This window comes from Lepisosteus platostomus, chromosome 7 (genome assembly GCF_059453375.1).
Source record: "Lepisosteus platostomus isolate fLepPlt1 chromosome 7, fLepPlt1.hap1, whole genome shotgun sequence".
In the NCBI taxonomy this organism is placed as follows: Eukaryota; Metazoa; Chordata; class Actinopteri; order Semionotiformes; family Lepisosteidae; genus Lepisosteus; species Lepisosteus platostomus.
The window spans coordinates 46,424,455-46,447,575 of NC_142617.1; the positions used below are offsets into that span (position 1 = coordinate 46,424,455).

A 23,121-nucleotide genomic window follows, 5' to 3' on the forward strand; every position below is an offset into this window, starting at 1 on the left:
AGAAACTGGCCAGTCTTGCATTTGCAACACAGTGAATACATTCTTACTTTATCAGTCACAAAACATTATGAACTTTTACTTTCATTGGTTTAAAGCCAAGGTAAAAAATACCAGATACTTGGGCTCTTTCCAGATGTGTGAAAACAAGGCAGTGTTTTTTCTGTATATTGGGAAGAGTACTAATTTTAGGATTAACAAGATGACTCTTCACTGGCCACTGTAATAATAGATCTATACTTTGAAGAAGTATATTCACAATTTTATTGTCTTAAGTATGGCAAGAAAACGATAGGGGACTGTCTGCTTCCTGCAGATGCACAGTGCTGTGGATTCCTTTTCTTGTGCTCAGTAGATTGCTCATGATGATTCTTGGTGTTCTTTGTACCTTTTGAGTAGCTGCACAGTATGAACATGATTGTATCTCACTGCTTCCTGAAGAGGTGTGTTTCCCCACCTGGAATTAAATTCAGGAATAGCTATCAATTTGAGGCAGTGCGACGTGAATATAATGCAAATTAGCTAAAGCCTTACAAAACCATTTTTTGTGGCTCCATATCTTATCTTGGGATAAGATATCTTGGGCCTCTTCCAAGTTTTTTTTTCAGAAAAAAATTTCATATGACAAAATTGGGGATTCCTGCCGATTCCTGCACATTCCCTTGCACAAAGCTCTTTAGGATCTTTTAACTTAGATTCAATTCATTCTAAATAAAGCGGTCTGCAGGGAGAGTAAAGTACAATTAAAAATGTCTTAACATTTACAGCACAGGCCACCCCGCTGAGTAGCAATTCCACTGCTATTGTGGGATATATAAGTGTCTATAAAGTACTAGGCCAAATGCACTCTGCTTTTCCTCTTGAATATTAACCATTTCTGGCTGTACCTGTCGTGAGCAGCGAAGTCTGCCCCAGCGTTCTCGACAAGGAATTTTATCACCTCAGTGTGCCCCTCCGAGGCGGCGACGTGCAGAGCTGACCTTCCGTCGTAGTCAATGCAATTGATGTCCGCTCCTGACAGAAAGTACCTGTGGAATTTGCTTGAGTTTTTATTGTAATTCCTCACCGTGGAAAGAAGAAAGACACAACCTCACAGAATATACGCTACACCAATGCTTCAGAAGCAAATTGGGCACAGTAGCAAAGCTATCCTTGGATACTCGCATCTAGTTTTAAGTGAAATGGTGCAGTATTGGTGATTATACCATTAGTGCAGAAGAGCTACAATTCACATGGATTCTGTGCATTCTTAGGATTTGACATATTCAGTATCGAGGTTTGTTAATTGTCTTGTGATAATCACAACAGTTTCAGAATGAGGGGATGTACTGTATATCCTGTATACAATTAACATTGAATGTTATTCAACGTTTGATTAACATGAGCTTGTTGGGCTTGGGACTCTTATTACCTCCTTAGTGACCGGACGTCTCCTCTGTAGGCAGCAAGCAATACATTCATTATCTGATACCCCTGTAACGGAGAAGTGCGTTTTACAAAGCAGAAGTAACAAAACGGAATATATTCCATCAGGCTGATTGGGCATTGTATAGAATGTTCTGATTTTCAAATTGTGCATTACCTTAAGTGCTTTCATTAGCAAAAGAAGAGAATAGAAAAATGGAAGGCTGGCTTGGATATTTTGAAGCATAATTTACAAACCAGCTTTAACAGTATGTTTTCTTTCATTTCTTTCTGGATGTGTTTGGTAATTAAGATGCAGAAGAAAATAATGTGATTATTATAATATTTTGCTTTATTTGGGTCTTGGTTTGTGGCACGCAGCAATTCTTGTCGTATACAAGTTTCAGTACTTGCCCATTTTAAGTTCAGAGCTTTTCAGATTAACTGTGAAACTGACCTTTGCCAAAGAGGTGGATGAGAAATTTCAACAGAAACACCAGAGACACCAGGCTTTTATTTGTGAATTTTAAATCTTGACTTGTGACCTACCTCAGACTCCGCTTTCCACTGTCTGTATGTGACCACCTGACGAAATGGAGTTCTTATATCAAAGCTGTGTAGCTGGAATGCTGACACCAGTTCCTAGGGGAGGTAATATGGTTTATTTTTTATCTGCATTTAACAAAGGAGATTGAGGAAAAGCCTAATGGGTATCAGATGGGTCCAACTCTTCTCGGTTGTGAAACAAGGACATGGGGTCAAAGTTGAAATCTAAAATAGATTTTGTTAAGGATGAAAAATAGGAAATGTTTCTTTACACATAGAGATTTGTGTAGGCCCTCACATTCCGGGCTCTTTCAAGATATGTCATTTAATATTCATGTAGCTACTAGAAAGTAGCTATGAGTCTAAAATTGGGCAGCAGGGGTTAGGGTAGTGGACACAATGAATCCCAGCTGAGACACTGTTGTAAACACGTGTAAAGTATTTCACCTGCATTGTTCCAGGACAATACTCGGCAGTGCGAATGGGTAGGATAAAGGCATCAACCAGAATAAATGAGTAATAACCATGTAAACTACCACACAAAAACGATGGGTCAAATGGCCTCTTCTCAATTCCAGGTTTCTTATGATAATTGTACTGTATGTATCATAATACATTTATGATAATTGTAATTCCCAGTAAGAATTTTGGTTCCCTTTTAATGTCCGATGTCCTCTTGATAAAATATACCAATACCTGCTGAAACTATGTCCTAATGAGGATACACAATTATATGCTATAATGAAGATGGAAAGTTTTAAAGAAGAGTCTTTTTTCTTGAATAACATTGCTGGGTTTGCAGTGTTCTGTATGCTCTTATTGCTTAGCTGGAACCCAAAAGGGGGTGGTATAAAAGAATGATTATAACTTGTATTGGTACCTGACAAAAGTGGACCGACTTCCATGAGTTGTCAAAGCTGTCCAGCTCTGGGGACAAGCACATTACTCCCATGACTCCTGGCACCACAACTAATAAGGTCCCTGATTTGCTGGACTTGGCTGGAACAGATGTCTGGAAAGCATGTTGAATCAAATACGATCGATTAAAGTGCACAGTTAATCAGAGACTTTTTCTACAGACATGGTATCATTATCCTTTGTTTCCTACAGTGTGGAATATGATCAAATGCTGTGTTTAATAGAGAAACCTACTGTTTTCAATGGAGAGATGGAGAGAGAATCAAAGCTCTCCACAATCTTAGGTGTTGAACAATAACTACAGGTAAGTTAATGAAAGCAAATTACGGCATCTTTCCATCAGGTGGAGTGGAATGTATTGATACTGTGTTGGGGAAAGCCAAAATCAAAATATATGTTCTGTTTGTACTCTAGAATACAAAATCACAGCACAATTCCATGTAAAAATATATATAATTGGTATATAGATAAATATATCGTAAATGGAAGTATTGATGTCTGATTTTCATACCTTAAAGTGGAATGTCCTTGAGTAGTTGTTCATTCCCGCCACCTGCATGATGGACAGCATGCTTCGGACAGAGGAGGGACTCAAGACCTGGTCACCTGACAAGGGGCAGAGCCCGCCATTGGCTAAGGTGGCGGCCATGGCTGCCCCGGACTCGCATGTGACTTCTGTAGATAAACACTGTCAAGACAGTAAGAGTCATCTCATATGTCATTGAAAATTGCTGCAATGGAAAACATCATATCAAAGCCTCTGAAAACATTAACAAAAATACAGATCAAAGATGTGTTTAATGTTCGAGATAAAAAAAATCATGTGGAGTTTTCAATATGAAGTGGGGCTCAGAACCATTCCTGATATGAAAATAATCTAAAATTGGTATCCTGTGCTATGTTAACAGTCCTGACAACAATGATATATAGACCTGATCACCCTTTGGATATACTGCTGTTTTCTTGACGCTCTGCTCTTTTTGCTCTTGTAGTCCTGTTAAGTCTGCCTTGCAGGGACTGAACACCCATTGGAGCAAAACTTTGTCAATGTACTTCCTAGTCTGGCAACACCAGCAGTAAGACTGTCCTCAAGCTGCACAAGATGTGTTTTTGGGGTAGAAGTGCTTCCTCCCTATATCTTCCTAGTTCCATTACCCCAGCGTTTTCTGGTCCTCAGAAGAACGTGATTTTGCATCTTAGTTATTTCCTCCTCCTGTAGCCAATTCTGTAGGTAGAAGTTAAGGCCCTGCGTTGGTATGATGACCCTTTGCCTTCCAGGATGAGGCCAGTGCCTCACAAAGCTGGTTTCCAGCTTCCACTAGACACATCTACAGACTGTTGAAGCAAAACATCTCTCGGCAACATCTCGCATTGGCAGCTCACCTCCAATCACTTTGAATAACATCTTTCTTAATGGCTATTAATTAAGATTTTTAATCCACTCTCTGGCAAAAGTAGCTCAAATCAAATACCCAACATTGGGCATCTGGTGTTTTTAGAAAATCACATAACTTGAGCAGAGCAGTTTATCCCATGGAATAATATAATAAGCCATCAACAAACCTAACGCCTTGCTATTTAAAATATAAAAAGAATTGAGGATGCATCCAAAGAGGTGTTGATATAAAACTTTCATTGTGCAGCAGTTTAAAAATAAAACTTGACACAGGCCTACAAACAAGTCTGCAAACCTGCTTAATAGCTTATATCTGTACTTCTGATCTGATTTACCTGTAGCATCAGATCCAAAGTGGTGCCAATATCAACAGACTCTGGAAAACACTGTAATGCAACACATGATTGATTTTAGTTGCAAATGAAAAGTTTCAGTCCAGATAACAATCAACAATGTATTATTTACCTATTCAACATATCCCTATTATGCATAACAAATTTCAGCACTGAGTCAGATTTATACACTACCAGTTGGAGGCTTCAGTGTAGCAGTGTATTACTTTAATTGGATATTTCTAGTGTGTTTTCATCTTTCCTTCAGTGGCCAGTAGCCATGTACATGTTGGTGGTCATTGCAGATTTGAATTACGCCGAAAACTTACTTTCTTTTCCTGGAGAAAGAAAGAGAGGGCATGAAGGTGGATGCTGTCTTTTCTCAGACTGTGATAACTGGAAAAAGAGAAGATTGTGGAAACTGTTTGTTCAATTAAACAGTTGATTCAAATTGCGGTTGTGATTTTACCTGGTGCAATTCAGACTGGCATTTTCTTTATTGCAGAGTCTTCTGATTAGATTCAGAACCTGTTTGGATGACAAAGGAGGTCTGTTGTGCAAAGCAGACATTGACATTTGTTTTCTCCTATGGCTCCATAGTCATCACAGAGCTGGTAACCCATGTATTTTCTCTCCCTTTTAAATATCCTATGAGTTGTGATAGACCCAATAAGACAATTAGACTCAACAGCATACAATTTCTCTCAAAAGCATCCTGTTTTTTCAGTGTTGGGAAATACCTAGATATAGTTCCTCTCAATACTAAAGTAGTCCTTCGAATATCTTCATTCATCTATGAACATGACATGAAATGCTTTTGCTGGTTTAGTACTCCAACAAGAATGCAAGCCTGGAAACAGATTTGCACTTCAATGTCTATGTGCAAAATACTTGTGGCCACAAAGGACAATAGCAGCGCTCATCTTCCTGGTTCAACCCATGAAGGTCAAATTTATTTCAATTCTTAAAAAAAGATGTTGAATTTTTTGGTATCTGATGAAACCAGGCCCAATTGTTACCAAAAACACTTATGTTCTTATACTTTTTTTTGAAAATGCCGTCTGTTCCTCATTACAAAAAAAACTGGCATTATTGCTGTTGTTAAAAATGACTTACAGATTCATACTTCTCCTCTTCTTCTGCACCAAGTCCTGCTGCTAACTGTTAAGGAAACAGGAGAAGGACTGATTGGAGCTTCACTGCCTCAGATTCTTAATCATATTTCCAACTTAAAAGTTGATGTGTTTCAGAAAAGAGCACTCTAGAAATAAAAGAGATACTTCAAACCTGCAATAAGGACGTAGCAACAATGGCTCCTGTCTCAACAAGTGGACTGTGGGGAATTCCTAAAACAAAACAGAAACCGGACTGAATGTAAACAGTGAGATTTGTGTTTATTTGTGTCCGACTTTTGGTTTAGAACTCAAACAGATGGCAAAAATACTACAACTCACGCAACCCTGGTTAGATAACCGAGAAGTCATTTCTGTATTTTGGTTCACTTTGCTGCTTTTAGGTATTGGAGGTAAAACAAAAGCACATAAAGAAATCACGTGTTGCTTGTCTTGAGGTGCACATGCACACGCTGGAGTGCTGGGTCTGAAGATTACTGTGTTTCTGGCTCACAGTTCCTGTACCTTCTTTGGTGAGCGTGAAAGGTGATTCGTATTTTGAAAACTCCTCCATTCCCACAAATCTGTGTACGTAGTCAGCGCTGAGCTGGTCCACGGTAATGCCATATATCAATGGCCAGGATGCCTCTCCAAGCACGCAGGGCTCCACACAGTCCCCCAGAGACAGCCTGCAGAAGGTTCCAGAATCACACAGAGAGCACTTACCAAGCCACATTCCTATCAACATCCTATTGTTGGTCTAACCCTAAACATGGGGGTGGTTTGTGTCACCCACAGCAACCACAACAATGTGCATGTTCCTTTATTTGTTTTTAGGGTTTTAAGTACCCGAGAACTCTTAGTGTTTCAAATGAAACACCCTGTTCCACTTTTTATTTTTAAATGCGTCCACCCATCCGTTTTCTAACCACCTCTTCCATTTCAGGGTCACGGGGGTGCCAGAGCCTACCGTGGCAAGCAGCTTGACAGACACACACACACACACACACACACACACACACACACACACACACACACACACACGTACCCAATGCAGAGAACATCCCAGATGCAGATCTGAACCCAGGGAACCCATCACTGCAAGGCAGCCATGCTAACCAATGTGCCACCGAGCTGCACCATTTTTAAATCATTATTTATAAAATAATAAGCCACTACAGGATCTTACTTTCAGGGAAGACATTTAAACTTCTTAAATTGCTCTTTTTGTACCATACAATAATACTACCTTTGTCCATCTACTGTACAAATAGAGACTCCCCATTTCCCTCTGTCTTCGGTTACAGCATTCTGCTCCAGCTACAAGTAAGCACAAAGGAAGCACTTTCAGACTGTGATTTTCCATCTCACGGATGAAAAGCTATAATAAATTAACACAGAAACAGGGTCCTTATTATTATTATTATAAATTATTATTTTCCATTCAGGAAATAGGGATATTACTATGGTTCACTCACTTCTTCCATTCTAAAAAACCATAGTAAAATTTTAGGCGTCAGTAAAGCAGCTGGTTTTGTTCCTAAGTAGGACAGTTTTTGGGGACGTCCAAATACAATATTATTTTTGGACCTGACTGAAGTACTTTCTTCTGTCTGAAAGTGCACCTTGATAGAATCCAGCTGTTTGCACTTCAGGAAAATCTTCTGGGTTTCTTCAGTGAATGTGCCAAAATCAGGAATGATAAACCTTCCCTGCAGAGCTTTCAGAATGAAAGACACAAAGCCGGTCACACACCTGCAAACACAAACAACACATCTGTCAGTCATTTTGTTTTTGTGAACGCAGACTATGGCCTATGATCAGGGATGCGAATCTTGGTCATGTCACTAGCTGACTATGACCAGGATTGCTCAAGCAGCGACAGGCGTCTGAGCTCTGTTTCAGGATAGGGTGCAATCAATCGTCCAGGACTCTCTCACAGCGCCCCCCTGCGACTTCCTGGGTGCCTGCAGTGCAGTCGCTGGAGGACTCCTCCAAACGGTGCTGAACTCCCAGCGGTGCGCCTGTATCAGACTGAAAGGGCAGGCCGGAAGAGTTGCACTCAGTTCATCACTCTCCCTCCAGCGTGCAGTTATGGGTTTCTTTGCTTCGAGCCAAGATGGGAAAATTGGCTATTCCACAATCCGAGTGGTTCTTGATTTTAATTAAAAATCACACATATTGAAACACTCTCCAACCCCTTCAAAAGAGCGTATACCTCGTTTTGCATATGGGGATATAATGAGCAAACTGCTTGTTCATAGCAGAAGATTGAATATTACGAAAATCACACAAAGGGCAGGGCTGAGATCCTGGGTTGCAGTCTGTATTTTCAGTGTACAGTCTCTACTCTCCCAACATGACGACTGAACCCTTAAAAAATTGAGTCATCAAAATAAATAACCTTACAAGCTTACGCCCACACTTGTTTTATAGAGGTATTGCGTGAACTTGCTTATATACTTTGATTTGTTTACCATTAGCAGAAACATTTGAATCCTTTAATTGTGCAAAACTACAAACTCTGCAATTTATAAATAAGCATAAACACTTTTTTCCAGCCAAGCAAAAACAGCTCCAGACTCTTAATAAATGCACTGCATTCCCTGTCTACTTTTATAATTTGTTTATTCAAGTTTAAAGAATTCCTAACTGTCAGCTATGTGAACATATTGTAACGCTTCAGGGTTCCACATGGGCACCCTCACCGCCGCCGCATCAGGTCAGCCCCCTACCATCGGGGTCTCAAACCCAGGCCTCCGGCATCACTCAACAGGGACCCAGCCTCTTGAGCCAAAGGGAAATCTCCCTTCAGCCCAGCGGCTGCGGCCCCTGCTATTCACAGGGAAGGGCGGTGACGTCACTGCTCTGGTAAGCCAGCTCGGCTGTCGCAAGCAATGGAGGCCGTACGCGTTACAATATTAAGGGCCATATTATGAAACAAACTCGGGGTGAATCTTTATCTCTATCTGTTAGTGCATCTGTTCATCTACAGTGTGTACAGTGCGTATCTCTCCATTTATGTACGTACTTGTCAAAAGAATAATAACAGCATTGCATTAGTATAATGTGCAATAAATGTTTCTCAATTCTATGACTATGCAACCTGCATTTACATTCCAGTGAGCCTGGACAAGTAGTTTTTATTAAGGTGCTGTCCGTTTAAATTGTTGCTTGTTGTGATAATGGCTGGCTTGAGACAACTGTACCAGTCTGCCCACACAAATGGGTGCCACAGTCAGATGGCACTAAACTGAAGCAACAAATTTACCTGGAGACTTTCAAAAGCTGCCCCTCTTCCTTGTGAAGGCAAAACATTGGAAAAGATAAACAGCAAAGTTAATTTTTGCCCGTTTGGATTATGCCAAACCCCCCTTTACTTCTAGAATTTTCCAGCCCGGCTCGCTAACCTGTGGAAGGTGTTTCTGTCCACGGTGCCATCTGCCTCCTGAAGCTTCCGCATTAGTAAGTAACAGTCCTTAATCCGGGGGTCTGTTTTCCGAATTCCAGAGCTCCACACTGTCTGCAGAGGTGCGGAGAATGAGCACAGTATGATTTGTATAAATGGATTATTTCACTTTCAGGAAGAAAAAGCTGGCAACGGGATATATGGCATGGTGGCACATTGGTTAGCTTTGCTGCCTTGCAACACTGGGGCCCGTTGCTTGGATGCCTCCGCAGCCCTGTATTGGGGTGCTAAAGCGTTAAGAAAATGGATGGATGTTAAAAACAAAAGAAAGATTGTACCTCAAAAAACTGAGTCATGTTCACTCTTCCTTCTGAGGCGAAACTTTCAAATAAGACATCTGCTGCCCTGGTGAAAAAAACAAACAAACTTCATTTTGTGATTACGAAATTGGGGAGCTTCTTTTTTTAGGGGACCAGGAAGAAATTATATTGAAATTAAGCTGATGAACTTTCTAGTTGGTGTGGGGGCCTGGTAATTAGTGAAGAGTCCCAGCTCTTGTGTCCTGCATTTGTTTCCAGACAGGGGTGCTTCTATGTGGAGTTTGCATGTTCTCCCTTCAATTGTGCCTGTTCTTACATATTCTACCCATGCTAAATACTGTAGGTTCATCATTTTTGATGCACTCCTTGCAGTGAACTGAGCTTGTGCTTACGGGTTGCTGTGATTCTTTCCAGAAAAAAAGTAACTTTCAGATAAGGAATGTATTTTCAGGCAAACCTCTGAATTTGGATTATCACTACTAATGCAGAGCATGCATTACATTGCCTTAATGTATATACAGCAAATACAAAAGGAGAAGTCATGCCTGAACGTACCTCTGCCTTTCATGAAACATTCTGAAAATATCTTAAAACCATCATTTCATAGCTCAGCAAGGGCATTTTCCACGATTCCTTGAGTACAAGTGAAACAGATAAATTATCATTTCACTAAGTGCTTTCCAGCTTAATTGCTCATTAAAGAAACAAGTTGCATTTTTAGCATGATTATGTGGTTTACTGAGTTTGAGCCCAGTGAATTCTAAAGTAATTATAAGTGTTCCTGGTTTGCCCGATTCCTAACATGGGAGCTGAAGCGCTTATGTAGTGTTTTCTCCCTCCTAGATTCATCCTGTTCTCACCTGGCGGTGTCATTAGAGGACTTACACTTTCTTTCTGGTGTGTGCCTGCTGGCCGTCGAGCCTCCTGACGCTCTGCCTCAGAGGACTGCAGCTGCGCGCCTGCTCTCCCTGGGGAGCTAAAGACTTCTGGCTCTCATTGCTGATGTAGGCCGAGGCTCCTGCACATCAAACCGCAGCAGGAGTCAGTGCCTTTGACTCATTTGTCCCATTTTTTAATAACACGAAACCTTTCATACGGCGTTAAACGGAAACCAGTAAGCACCATTACAGACGTTTGGCCGCTGATAGGTTACAGATGTGACTTTCAGCGGGAAAAAAGGTTTTGTGATAGAAGTTCAGTACCTCACCCACTGTTGATTGCAAGCAGATTTAAATACATTTTCACTCCGTAACCACATAAGAACAGTCACAACCAGGAGGAGGCCTTTCAGCTCATCTAGGCCAATGTCTAGAAGAGATAGATTTTGGATGTATAAAATGATTTTAGATGTATAACTGAAAATAGTCTTGAATTAGTTTTGGCGTAAATGGCAGTGGTGGGACTCAAGCCCAGCCTCCAGAAAGACTACAGCCTAAAATCCCGCACATTAGATCCCTCAGCCATACAACCCATATGCACATTATTAAATCCCTTTGAAGAAAACTTAAAATAACTTTTGGGGTATTATTATATGTATAAATTATTGCATATGCATGTATTATACGTTATTATATGCATTATTACATTAGAAGTTATTATATCCATGTTCTTATATTCCTCTACGACTTTTGGGGTGTTTTGGGAGTGTTGGAGGGTCTTGTCTGCAGTTTCTAAAAGCCTGGCCCCTCCTCTGAGAAAGCAGCTTGCCGAAGCAGATCAAAGACGGACTTGTGCTGCACGTCTGCCCCCGTGGCAGGAAATAAAACTAACTTTTTCAATTGAAAGGGGTTCTCCCACAGCGATAATTGTGCAGCCCCTGCACGCTGCATGCTTTCACCTCAATCACACGTGCATGCACACGCACATATGGAAATGAGAGGCAGCAAGTCAATCATATTTTTGACGAGGTTATTATGAGCTGCAGTTTTCTTTCTTGCTGTAGTGACAATGTGTGAATAAAAGAGATATATTTAGCTGTCATTTTTAAAGAACATTACAAACTCCTGACAAGTACGAAGGGATTGCTAACCCTCCTAAGCCTAAGAAGCGCTACAGGAAGGGAAGGAAGGGTTCAGTAATAAGACATTCCAGCTGCTGTTTCCATAGTGACCATTTAATAACAGGCCTGGAAAAAAAATAGCTACTGCCTCCAAACAATGTGTATTCGTGGGTCCTTGCCAGTACTTCACTATGTAGTGTATGTGACTACATGTAATTTAACTGGCAGTGTTGTTCAGTCTACAGTTAAATGGTGCTGCAGCTTTAGGACATTTATCTAAACTCGGTGCTCATCTGCCCTTCTATATCCTCCTACATCCAGTTCTCAAGAATTCTGCAATTTCCTGATCATACTGCCCTCACTAAGGATTACTATGGTACATTGTAGTAAAAGCAGACTAAGATGCACTAAAACACAATAAAAACATTGAAATGGCAAAGGTAAAGCCTTAAACAATTCATGAAACAATGGCAAAGTATAGTGAAAAACCATGGAAAATCTGAAAATACAATATAACAGCATAAGCAGAGGTTATACTGTATATGAAAGAAGGCAGTTTAGCAGTAATATATACTTCACTAAATTCTCACAAAAAGATAAACCAGTTGTGAACAGATGTCTGCCTTCTGTTTGCATAAAGATGGGATTATTTCCATGTACCTAACACAGTGCCACCATTGTGAAATGTAATTTATATTTCTACGAAAGTGTTTTATACTAATCCATTCACCGACATTTTTATAAGCATCAGACTAGGATCTGTAACAAATCTTAAATAATAGGATGCAAAGGATGTGCTGCTGTGTGTTCAAAGTGAGCGTCTGTTTTTCATGCCCTCAGAGGTGTGTAAGGAAACGTGGAAAGTTTACAGCAGCCAGGCCGCAGAATTCCCCCATCGCTGCCTGCACACATTCACCTGCTGGTCCAGCAGTCACAAAGCTGGCTGGTTTCTGGGACTGGAAAGTGGTTCTTGACACAGGGCATCCTAGGTTCATCATAGTGGGAGTCTCCTATGGAAATAAGAGGTGTCAGACCGGCAATAATAAAACATTCTCGATTTGGGGTTGTTTAGAAAATGCTCTCCGAATCTATGCATGTGGGAAGAGCTGGAGACCTGCGTTCCACCCGACAGCAAGCCAGTGCCTCAGTGTGGTGCCCAGGGAGCCTGTACTGGGGGGGGCGCTGTTGTCTTACGAGACACTAAAATTGAGTTCTAAATACTTTACAGACCCGGGACACTGTCCATAATTGTAGGGCTGTTAAGCCCTGGTGACCTGTCTAAATGGCATTCCAGGCTTGAATAAACTAGCCTCTCTTCAGTTCCTCCATAATTCAGATGATGACATAATCTCTCACTTCTGTGTGATGGAGTTGCTTAGGCTGCTGAGTCACTCAACCAGGGCCAGAATCTCTGGGATAAGAAGTGGTCCAAAAGAATTATTAATTATTATAATTTACAAAAGTGTGTTTAGCTGAAAAATGAACACAGCTAAAACAGTGTAAAACATTAAAAGATTTGGCTAGCAAATGTTTGAAAATACATTACAATTTCTTTTGTAAAAAAGTTGCAAGTTTCTAAGGTAGAAACCACTGCCACTGGCATAAATGATCTTTACAGTATGTCGGAGTTTACAGGCCAGTGTAAACTTTCTGCTGTAAATTAACTGTGAGCTGAGGATAAAGTAAAATATCAAGTCCCTGCCCCAGCCACAGGGGCTCATCAGGCCAGAGCTCGTCCTGGCTTCTGTGGTGTTAAGGAGGCTGGAGGGCGCATAATACCTCCCTAGAAGGGATGCTGGTCTATCACAGGGATTAACCCACTTATACAGCTGGGTGGTCTGGGGCACAATATCTCACTCAAAATACAACAGCAGTATCTGGAGTGAGGACTGAGACCCACAACCTACCTGTTATAACCACAAAAGCTTACCCACTATGCTATGCAACCACTTAGAAATACAGCTGGCAACTTATGTAGTAAAATTTACATGGCACTGAACAAGAAAACCCATGCACACAGTAAAGCTGACATAAGCCACAAAGCCACAGGGGAATGCACTGTTAATACTTGTGGAATTTTGTCTGATCCCTCAACATGCTGCTTTTCTGCACAGGGATGCTATCCACAGCCTGACTCTCTACACCCTTATTGCAGGATCCTGTGAGTCTGCGCTTTCCTCTTGACTAACTCTCTACTGCATCTTGTTGCAGACGTAGTCTTAAAGCACGCTTTTTCTTTGCTTCTGAAACCATAAAGCCTTGTTTACTGCACCTCATCAGGGCTGTAACTTGATCTCCTGGTTCCAAAGCCCTGTGTCTCCTGTTAAAAGTTCAAAGATTTTATTCGACATTTCCTCAGGCAGGTTATTCACTGGCCAGTCTCCAGTAAGGTTCAGTATGAAATTATTCTCCAATGTATGAATGTGTGTAGGTGTAAAAGCTTATTTGTTCACTTTTAGAGGTGCTTAGGTTAGCAATCCTCTACAATGTGTTTGTGTGTGTGCACGGGAGAGTGACAATTTTATCTGTCTAAAGAATTTTAACATCTGCTCTTTGCAGTGTTGTGGGCTCCTGACAGGACTGAGCTTGTACCTGATTCTCTGCACTCCTTGTCAGAGGAGAATTCCTTTCCTGATAGGGCTCTTTCATTAGGCCGTTTTCTGAAACATAACAAAGAGACTTTTATACACAAAACTGAAAAAAAAATCAAAACAAGACAATAAAAGAGAGTGGAAGAAGCTGATTTCCCTACAGCTAGCTGCATTATCCAGCTGCCATTTTTAAGATCATAAAAAAACTATTTGTCGAAAAAACCCACCAAATGACACTCCCTGTACAGAGGCTCACAAGTCTTGCACAGGCTGTCCGCGAACAACATTTTCAGACATTAAATGGTTTTATTTTTAACTTTTAAGTTGTGCAAAATTGAGCACTACGCACTTTGAAAGTACTAATTTACTTTACCACATGAACAAAAACAATACTAAAAGGCCAGTTTAGCTGTGCAGCTGTGACTGAAAGGGACTCAACTCAATGGTTATCAGAATTATGTCGCAGCTACATTGTTACATGGCTCTGCAGATGGTAAACATGCATTTGAAAATTCACTGCTGTAATATTTCATTGCCAGTTAGAATTGAGAAAAATACATTTTTTCAGAGTAGTCCATTGGGGTGAGAAACACAGGCATGTGGCTAACATGCTCCGTGCATCTAGGAGTCTGAAGTCAGTCTCTCAAATAACATGGTTTGACCTGCAGCTCAGCAGCGCACAAGAGAGAACGCAGAAGTCACTTCCTTTGAAACTATGGTGAAAAGTGCTACAAAGCTCTAAGTAACCAGCAGTGGGTAACATGTGCAAACTTGTAACATTGATGCTTTGAGAAGATAAAGCACTCCTGAGAAACGATGTCTTAATATTGGCACTTTTACTGGGAGGACGTGAGACACAGTTCTGCACAACTACACACACGAGAGGACTTCACCGCACAGACATGTTAAGTATGCACACTTGTACAGTAGCTCCCACTCGACTGGTGACCATCAGTCAGGGTCAGGTTAAAAGTACTCAGCTAAAAGTGAATGTGAAGTTACTGTCTACTTTACAAACTAGCATTTCTTAGAAAATATGAATGCTATAAAGATACAGTACATCATCTAGAATAATTCATATTAAAATATTAATGATGGTTCATTTTAGAATGTAAAAAAATAGCACTTTTGGTCATATTATTAACTGTCATTGATTAGAGATTGGGGTGGAACAACGTGTATAGCATAACCCTAAACAGTAGCAACTAAATTATTAAAAGTAGCTCAAGTGGGTAGCTGCGGCAAAGGAACAAAGACCAACTTTCCTCTCTTTCTCACACCCGAAGAAGGCTTCACAGCCAAAATGTTGTGTTTCTTTTATTCTCTTTTCAGGATGGAATAAACATTTACTTGTTCCTAAATTCTTAAAACAGAACACAGAAATATGTACAACGTGCCTTGGATGTCGTCTTCCTCATTTGGCTCCAATAATTTATTGCCATCTAAGCCTCCATATCTCTTCCTCCATTTCCGGCGAAGGGAAGGTGTTCTCTGAAAGCTAAGAAAAGACACAAGATGGACTGAGAGCAGGAATGGACATTAATGCTAAAACCGCCATAAATGTGGGCGGCACAGTGGCGCAGTAGTTAGCCTTGCTGCCTCGCAGCGCCTGGGCCTTGGGTTCAATTCCTGGGGTGCTGTCTGTGTGGAGTTTGTATGTTCTCCCCCTCTTTTGTGTGGCTTTTCTCCAGATGCTCTGGCTTCCTCCCACAGTCAGAAGACATGCTGGTAAGTAAACTGACCCTAGTTTGAGTGTTTGTGTCTGTATCCCTGCCCTGTGATGGACTGGCATCCTGCTCAGCATGTATCCTGCCTGGTGCCCCTTGTTTGCTGGGATAGGCTCCAGCTCCCCCACAACCTTGTACTGGTTGAAGCGGTTAGAAAATGGATGGACAGTCACAAATGTAATGGAATAATAATTCATTTGAGAGGTTGTGCTTTACAAGGGCTTTGAGCTTGATGTGACTTGTGTGTGCGGTAGCAGTAAATCTTGAGGGTTTTGAGGGTTGGTCACACAACATTTCAGTACATTGCTAGATTCTCCACACAGAACATACTCCACTTTAACACAAGCACAACTAAAACTCAAACGCACTTCACTTTAAACCTCCTGTTTTACTTTATCCCCTACTTCCTGATGGTCTGATGCACTTCCTCCACTTTCTGGGCTTCAGAAAACATGCTTGACTCTGTGCTGTTTAAGTCTGAACTCATTTTGATATTTTATATTCTAACATTTGGAGAAAAGCTACATGAACACTGATGTCAACACACTTGGAAGGTATTCATGAACGTACAGCAGAAATCCCAAAACATTTTAGCTCATAAAAGTGGTTACCAAAGTGGTTACATCTGAAAGGAGAATAAGAAGAAAATGTATATAACAGCAGGATTGAACTCTGTGATTTGCATTGCCTGCTGTTGTTTTGGCAATGGATTAACTATCTTTTCTTGAATTTTTATAGTAATTTCTAAAATCTTTTTATCCTAGTTTGAAGAAACTGTAAAAGATCTTACCAGAGAAAAGCATTGTCTTCTTTAGGATCCTGACATTGGCTGTTCTCCATCTGGTGAAGTGGCAAGTTCAGAATTGTCAGTCTGTGCTGTTTCAGTCTGAATGATGTGCTGAATGATCTTCCACAAGCTTTTTAAATCTTTAACAAGCCGCTTCAACAGCCCAGGGAGTCTTCTGTTGTAGTCGGTGTATCATTCCCAGGATGGACCTATCGAGGAAATAAACTTGCAGGTTTTATATTTCTCTCAACTTACAATTCAAACCAGCGTCTACTTCCTAAGATGTCCAGACCACTCTCCTCGGTTCTCTGAATGAATGAGACCGAGTGAGTGAAGGCTGAGCAGGGGGCGGTGTCTTTTAACACATGCCTGGAATGCTGCCCTGCTCTGACAAAGTCTGCAGCGGTAAACACAAACCTTTTAACTAAAAAAAAGTTCTAAATCCCCATGTTAGATCCTGCCTTTTGTGGGGAGGAGTGCAGTTTATTTAAACTGTTTTCATCCAGTTAAAAAGTCACTTTGATCTTTCTTTTAATATCATATAACAGGGCCAGACAACTCAGCCTGTCACATTTAAATCGGCAGTTTGTGAAGATTTGCCCTGTAAGACAACCCCGTGCAATAATGGAATAGTCACATTATTATTATTATTACAGCACTCAGTAGGGTGATTTGCTGCAGCCGGGTGTAGTAAAAGCTCCCCTGCATAGTACATCAGGTTGAAAAGCTAGAGAAATTACTTCACCTTATTGAACTAAATGGGACAATGTGAGAGGCCAGATTGTCCAGGCCCAGAATGGATTTTTATAGAGAGCAGAATTAGAGAGGGAAAGGCACCATCTACCTGCCCACCAGCACCACTTCCAGCAACCTGATTTTACACACTGGTGTCCCGTCCCAGTACTGACCAAAACGAGCCCTGCTGAGCATTCGAAGATCAGACTGAGAGTGCGAAAACATTGTCAGATGGAAATCGGACTGGTTGACTGAACGTTTGGAAATTAAACAACAGGACTCCTTTTCTTCTCATTGAGAGAGTGGGTGAAAAGCAAAGTCTACTTATTCGCTAACTGAAGAATTATAATAATGGATCTAGTAATAGATTTATTCTATGCTGAACAGAGAAGAAAGAAAACACAACGTTTCGGCCGTGGAGCCTTTTTCAGGTGTGTGGACCCTTCAGGTGTCTGTACTCACCTGAATTATAATAATAATTCCTTACTCTTACATAGCACTTTTCTGGATACTCCCTTCAAAGGGCTTTAAAAGCAATGGAGTCCCCATGTGTAGCCCCACCTGGATGATGTGATGGCAGCCAAAGTGCACCAATACACTCAACACACGTCAGCTAGCAGTGGGGAGGAGAACAGTGTGATGAAGCCAAATAAAAGATGGGGATTATTAGGAGGCCATGACTGTTAAAGGACAGGGGGAAATGTGGCCACAACACCAGGGTAAACACCTCTAATCTTTTCAAGAAAGTCACTGGGATTTTTAATGACCACAGAGAGTCAGGACCTCAGTTTTACATGTCATCCACAGGACAGCACCTTTTTTTCAGTATAGTGTCCCCATTACTATAGTGGGGCATTAGGACCCACACAGATAACTGGGCGAGTGCCCCCTACTGGCCCCACTAAAAGCTCTTCCAGCAGTAACCTCAGCATTCCCAGGTCTCCCATGCAGGTACTGGCCAGGCTCACACCCTCTTAGCTTCAGTGGGTGGTTGTAAGTTGCAGGAACAAGACGTTACAAACATTATATTATTATTCTACTATATATTTTTGAACAATCACAGAATTCAAATTGAATTCACTGATTCTGAAATCAATGGGATACTATAATGTTTTTTTTGCCTTTATGATTTATGCTTACTGTTAAATTAACTAAATTGAAGAAATTGTTAAAAGATTAATTTGAACAGAGCCCGACTAGAGGGTGAATGCAATCTTGAAAAGGATATGTTCTTACAGAACTGCAATCGTCAATTAAAAAAAGCCCCACATTATTACCTCCTTTCTGAAACAAAAAAAAGCCCATATTTTTATTATAATTAATTTTTTGTTATGGACAACATCAAAGAGATTATAGAACGACGTCAACCTGTAATCTAACAGTTTTTGCGCATGTGCGATACGTACTGTTTGTGTTCGCGTTGGTAACTTTGTTTTCTTTGTGTGGATTTTTAAATAATATGTTAAAATGTTAATCTTAGTGATAGGCCATTAATGATTAGATGAATACACTGACACCCATTTCATTTTACTTTTTTCGTAACCGTTTACTTTATCATTTTTTTACCACAAAAAGGGGAGGCCTGCAACATCCCCGGATTTTCTTATTACTCGCCCGGCCTTGCAAGTTCAGTAACGTCGGGAAGAGAACGGTCTTTCCTCCCAAAGACATACGGGCAAGACGCTCGCCCGACAATAGCGAAATGCCGAAGAAAGATAAAACGGTAGGGCGATGTATACCGCGAATTTATCTGATTTACAGATTAATTATAAGTAGTGGAGTTAAACAGGTTAAAACACAACTAGTTAGAATTCACTTCCATCGATTTCGCCTGTATCCATTATTTGGGATCCGCAGCTATTTCTTCAACGAGCTGGAACCCAACTAATCTTCGTCCCAAGTTATTTCAACAAAATGAAATACGAACACTGTAGGGTACTTAAAACATTTGATAAAATATTGAAATTGAGCAGCACTCACAGTAGGGACACATAGACTGTCGTTCAACTTTCCTTACCAAATTTGACCAAATTTAACTTTGTAATAGACTTACAAAGTATTATGCTTTAAAGGGAAAATAATAACACCACCACCAAACAGCGAGGATTTAAAAATACAATTACCTTTGACTATCATTTGAACATACTTTGTTTTCTTTTAAACAGTTAATTTGGTGTGTTTTCTTTTTTCAGGTCAAAAATACCCCAAAACCAGCTGAATCACCCTCGGGTCCTGTAACCCGGGATAAAATTGGCTTGATTTCTATCGCTGTACATGCGAAGCCAGGTGCTAAACAAAATGCCATCACCGGTACGGCCTTCGTCATCGTAAATCGTTAATACTGTTACAAAGCGATTTCTACAGATGTCAATGAAAACGATTTTATTTAACCAATTCTCGGTTTCTGTTTGTGCAAGATGTCTCCACAGAGGCAGTAGGGGTCGCTATAGCTGCACCACCATCAGACGGGGAAGCCAACGCAGAGCTGGTTCGGTATCTATCCAAGGTGCTGGAACTGAAGAGAAGCGAAGTGGTTTTGGACAGGGTGGGTAAAAACAACGAGACAAAATTTAATTCTTAAAAAATATATATATTCCTTTAGATATTACTACCTATTCTTACGTATTATGTACTTAAACTGTTTTCGGTGCTTTTAATTGCCTGCACAAAACGGGTTCTCAAACTGGAATGGTGGTTATACAGCTAAATAATGATGAATAATGAGAGACAGCTTGTTCAAGTCAGAGTTGCAATCTGTTGAATTTACATTTCAGAGTATTTTTTTCAGCCTTACCCTCGTTGAGCTCTGCACTCAGAAATCTAGCACAGACCAGGCATGTGCCGAGTCTGGCTGTCTCATCTTGGCTCTTCTGGGAAATTGTTAGGAAATAAGAGCACTATTCAAATGACATTGCATTCTTGAAATACTTTTAATACTAGACACATGGATTCTGACGTCTGTGAGGTGGTGAGGTTTTTTTGTACTTCTTTCTCTGTGACAAGAAAGGGCAGGTTAGCTCCTCAGAGCTTGGAACCTGTGGGTCTTACAGGTGCTTCAATTACAGAAAAAACAGGTGATTTGACTTGTACTTGGTAGTAAAGACTATGAGCAATTAGGGTTGTTCAAAATTGTTCAAATAAGCATTTGAAATCTTCCATGACATACAGTAGACCAAAGTCATCCCAATGGAAGTCCTCAAAACCAACAGAGAAACACAGAGGACAGAAGTAGAGAAACTTCACTAAAAAGCATTTAAAACCAAAAACCAAAGTCTGGTGGGTTATGAGAGTCAGAAATTACCTCTAGCCATGTTGTGGAAGCTGATACCCTGACTTTTTTCCCACTGTTGACTGAAGGCCTCCAATCAGTTGTCTATTATCTTGTTTGTTATAACAGGCTTGAAGAGCAGAATTGCCTTTTTTGTAACCTTAGTTGAAACCTTTGCCAATTATTATGTGCAAGAACATGTATTTTATTCAAACAGAAATAATATGAACCTCTTCGTCATAATATTAACTCTTTTTTTATCAATGTTTTATGTTTCCATCATGTTCATAAGCCTATAAATATTAAAGTTAATATTTTATTAAGAATGTATGGACTGCACTTAGTTAACATTTAACTAACATTTTGTTAACTATTATGTTCAGGGATCCTAGCCAGAAATGGTGTACACAATAGTGATATTGAAACAATAATAATAACCATCTCCTTTTTTGTGTAATTATAGATTTGGAATTGCTGAGACTTAGTTATGAAGGAAGTTAATTTTATTTTACAAGTGGTTTAAGTAACAATGGATAACAATAGATACTTGTTACAGTAACAATTATAATCATGCATGTCAAAATAATCTATCAGGGATACTGGTAGCTAAAAACAAAACATATGTACAGAAATGTGTTTAAAATCCAGTTATATTGCGCTCATTCACAAGGACATAAAGGTTGCATAAGTGTCTGTAGCTGTCTGCAGCAGTGTTTATTATTCAGCTAATTGCATACTTTGTGGGAGAATAATTTAAATGTTGGCTCATTACATGTTTTGGTGGAAGGCTGTGATGTCTTGAAAATGGCAGAATGAATCACTGCCAAAAAAAACAGGATGTCAAAAACTCAACATGCTGGCCATAGCCATAGACTTATGTTAGAGGAACAGTGCAGATTTTGCTAATAACCCTTTGCTGTTTACTCCCAAGTATCCTGCTGCTTGTTTTGTGTTCAGACATTTAAATTAAGGCTTCAGAACATTTTCTTCTTTCCCCCTCCCCCCACCTGATGTGGTTTTTAAAGTTCTTCCTATTTTTCTGAACAGGGGTGCAAGTCAAGAGAAAAGATCATCAAGATTTCAGGTTCTATAAGCCCGGAAGATGTTCTTGAGAGACTGAAACGAGAGGTGGCGGGCAGCTGAGAGGAGTAAAGAGATTAACAGGGGACACTTCGCATTGCTTGGTCTGCCAGCATGGGAGACTAGACAAGCTGTGTGCCTGGAAGCTCAGCACTGGCTGGTGATTGATTTAACTCATTTGGTAAACCAGAAATTCTGATGAGATATTCACTTGTTTGACATTCAAGGAGCAACATGGAGAAGAAAGCTGCAGGAATCTTGTAGACGCATGTTCATTGACAGTCTCTTTGTTTGCTCTAATAATAGTTAATGCTAATTGTGTTTTCTTTTTAAGATTCTCCTCTGTACGCAGATATTCGGTATGCTTGGATTTTTATTTTTAATTTCACCGTGTGGCAGGTTTTATGTAACGAATCCCAGAAAATAAACATGATCACTCCAGGCTATTTTTCATGTGTTATAAAATAAAATGAGACAGCTGTGAACATCCTCAGCACTTACACGGACAAACGAGAAAAAAAAATGCTGCTGCTTTAAAGGAATTATAAAGATCACAACCCAACAGCAAGGATTTCCCCCAAAAAACTTAGTGTCTTCTTGAACATGTGTTATTGTATGTTATTCTGTCTTTCACAGTTAGTTTTGTTTTGTTTCAGGGTACCTGAGTTCACTATTCATGCCTGCTTCAGTATTTCAGGCTAAAAGTTATTGTTCTCCATCTTTGTCCTTTGTAGCAAAAAATGAAATGAAATATGGATAACATCAAAGCACATCTGAAAAAAAATCATACTGTATATATCTCAGCTAAATGAGACAACATCAAAGTTCCTTTAGATGTTTTCTTAAAACTGTGGCTTTCAGCTTCATGCAGCTTGCTACACTGCTACCTGCTATGGCAGTTCTTTGTGCAGCGGGGCTTAGTTGTCTTATATACAGTACATGTCTTGCTCAGAGTAGCTGAGAAAGGCTAGGAGACAGTACAGACTTGACCAGCCTTTCTTGAAAGCATTTTATTACATGGCTAAAAAAAATCAACAGCAGACTTTTCTTTGAGGTTTTTAAAAAAATCAAAATTGCATTGTCACAGCTGTAGCATTGTTTTATCAGATTTTAATTGATTATTCTGTACTGTGTATGAGTTCAGCATATTGTTCAGCTTCAGTGTTTGTGAACTGCATTGTTCTGTGTGTTGGCTTTCATACTGTAAGTGACTTCCTTAGGTTGAAGTATATCTGGTGCTAAATAAACTAGTCTTAGTGTGAGGTCCTAAATAAATGAAATATATTAACATAGCAAAGTTTAAAGGTATCTGCATTTTTAATACCACGTTGATCAGCTTAATAACTGCTTTTGCTAAGGGTGAAACCTTCAGGTCACTTTGACGGTTACAAATGAGCAGGTTAATATTACGGCTATTCCTTGAAATACAAAAACTCAAAAGAAATTGACATCTTTCTTAATACAGTGTAATTCTAACCACTTCAATACAGTTGCATTATT

The 23,121-nt window shown here is 40.1% G+C and overlaps 2 protein-coding genes across 4 annotated transcripts; one reads left to right on the forward strand and one right to left on the reverse strand.

Annotated features, from left to right (window-relative positions):
* Nucleotides 1-218: 218 nt before the first annotated feature.
* On the reverse strand, nucleotides 219-19,535 carry glsl (glutaminase like). 3 transcript variants are annotated; one of them, XM_088640768.1, is made up of 22 exons: nucleotides 19,397-19,535; nucleotides 16,542-16,747; nucleotides 15,422-15,522; nucleotides 14,026-14,093; nucleotides 12,350-12,440; nucleotides 10,320-10,452; nucleotides 9,453-9,519; nucleotides 9,116-9,228; nucleotides 7,331-7,460; nucleotides 6,955-7,025; nucleotides 6,231-6,394; nucleotides 5,881-5,939; nucleotides 5,710-5,754; nucleotides 5,063-5,121; nucleotides 4,923-4,989; nucleotides 4,597-4,647; nucleotides 3,377-3,553; nucleotides 2,828-2,959; nucleotides 1,951-2,043; nucleotides 1,409-1,470; nucleotides 885-1,025; nucleotides 219-454 (listed from the first exon to the last, which is right to left on the reverse strand). In XM_088640768.1, the coding sequence occupies exons 2-22, from the start codon at nucleotides 16,589-16,591 to the stop codon at nucleotides 358-360; spliced, it is 1,971 nt and encodes a 656-aa protein (XP_088496894.1). In that variant the 5' UTR covers nucleotides 16,592-16,747; nucleotides 19,397-19,535; the 3' UTR covers nucleotides 219-357. The 3 variants fall into 3 exon arrangements, with proteins under 3 accessions (XP_088496894.1, XP_088496892.1, XP_088496893.1); XM_088640766.1 differs by having other exon boundaries at nucleotides 12,350-12,443; XM_088640767.1 differs by having other exon boundaries at nucleotides 12,350-12,443; nucleotides 19,420-19,528.
* On the forward strand, nucleotides 18,643-22,918 carry c7h15orf40 (chromosome 7 C15orf40 homolog). The gene is made up of 4 exons (XM_088640771.1): nucleotides 18,643-18,996; nucleotides 19,466-19,583; nucleotides 19,691-19,818; nucleotides 21,589-22,918. The coding sequence occupies exons 1-4, from the start codon at nucleotides 18,775-18,777 to the stop codon at nucleotides 21,682-21,684; spliced, it is 564 nt and encodes a 187-aa protein (XP_088496897.1). The 5' UTR covers nucleotides 18,643-18,774; the 3' UTR covers nucleotides 21,685-22,918.
* The last annotated feature ends 203 nt before the right edge of the window (nucleotides 22,919-23,121 follow it).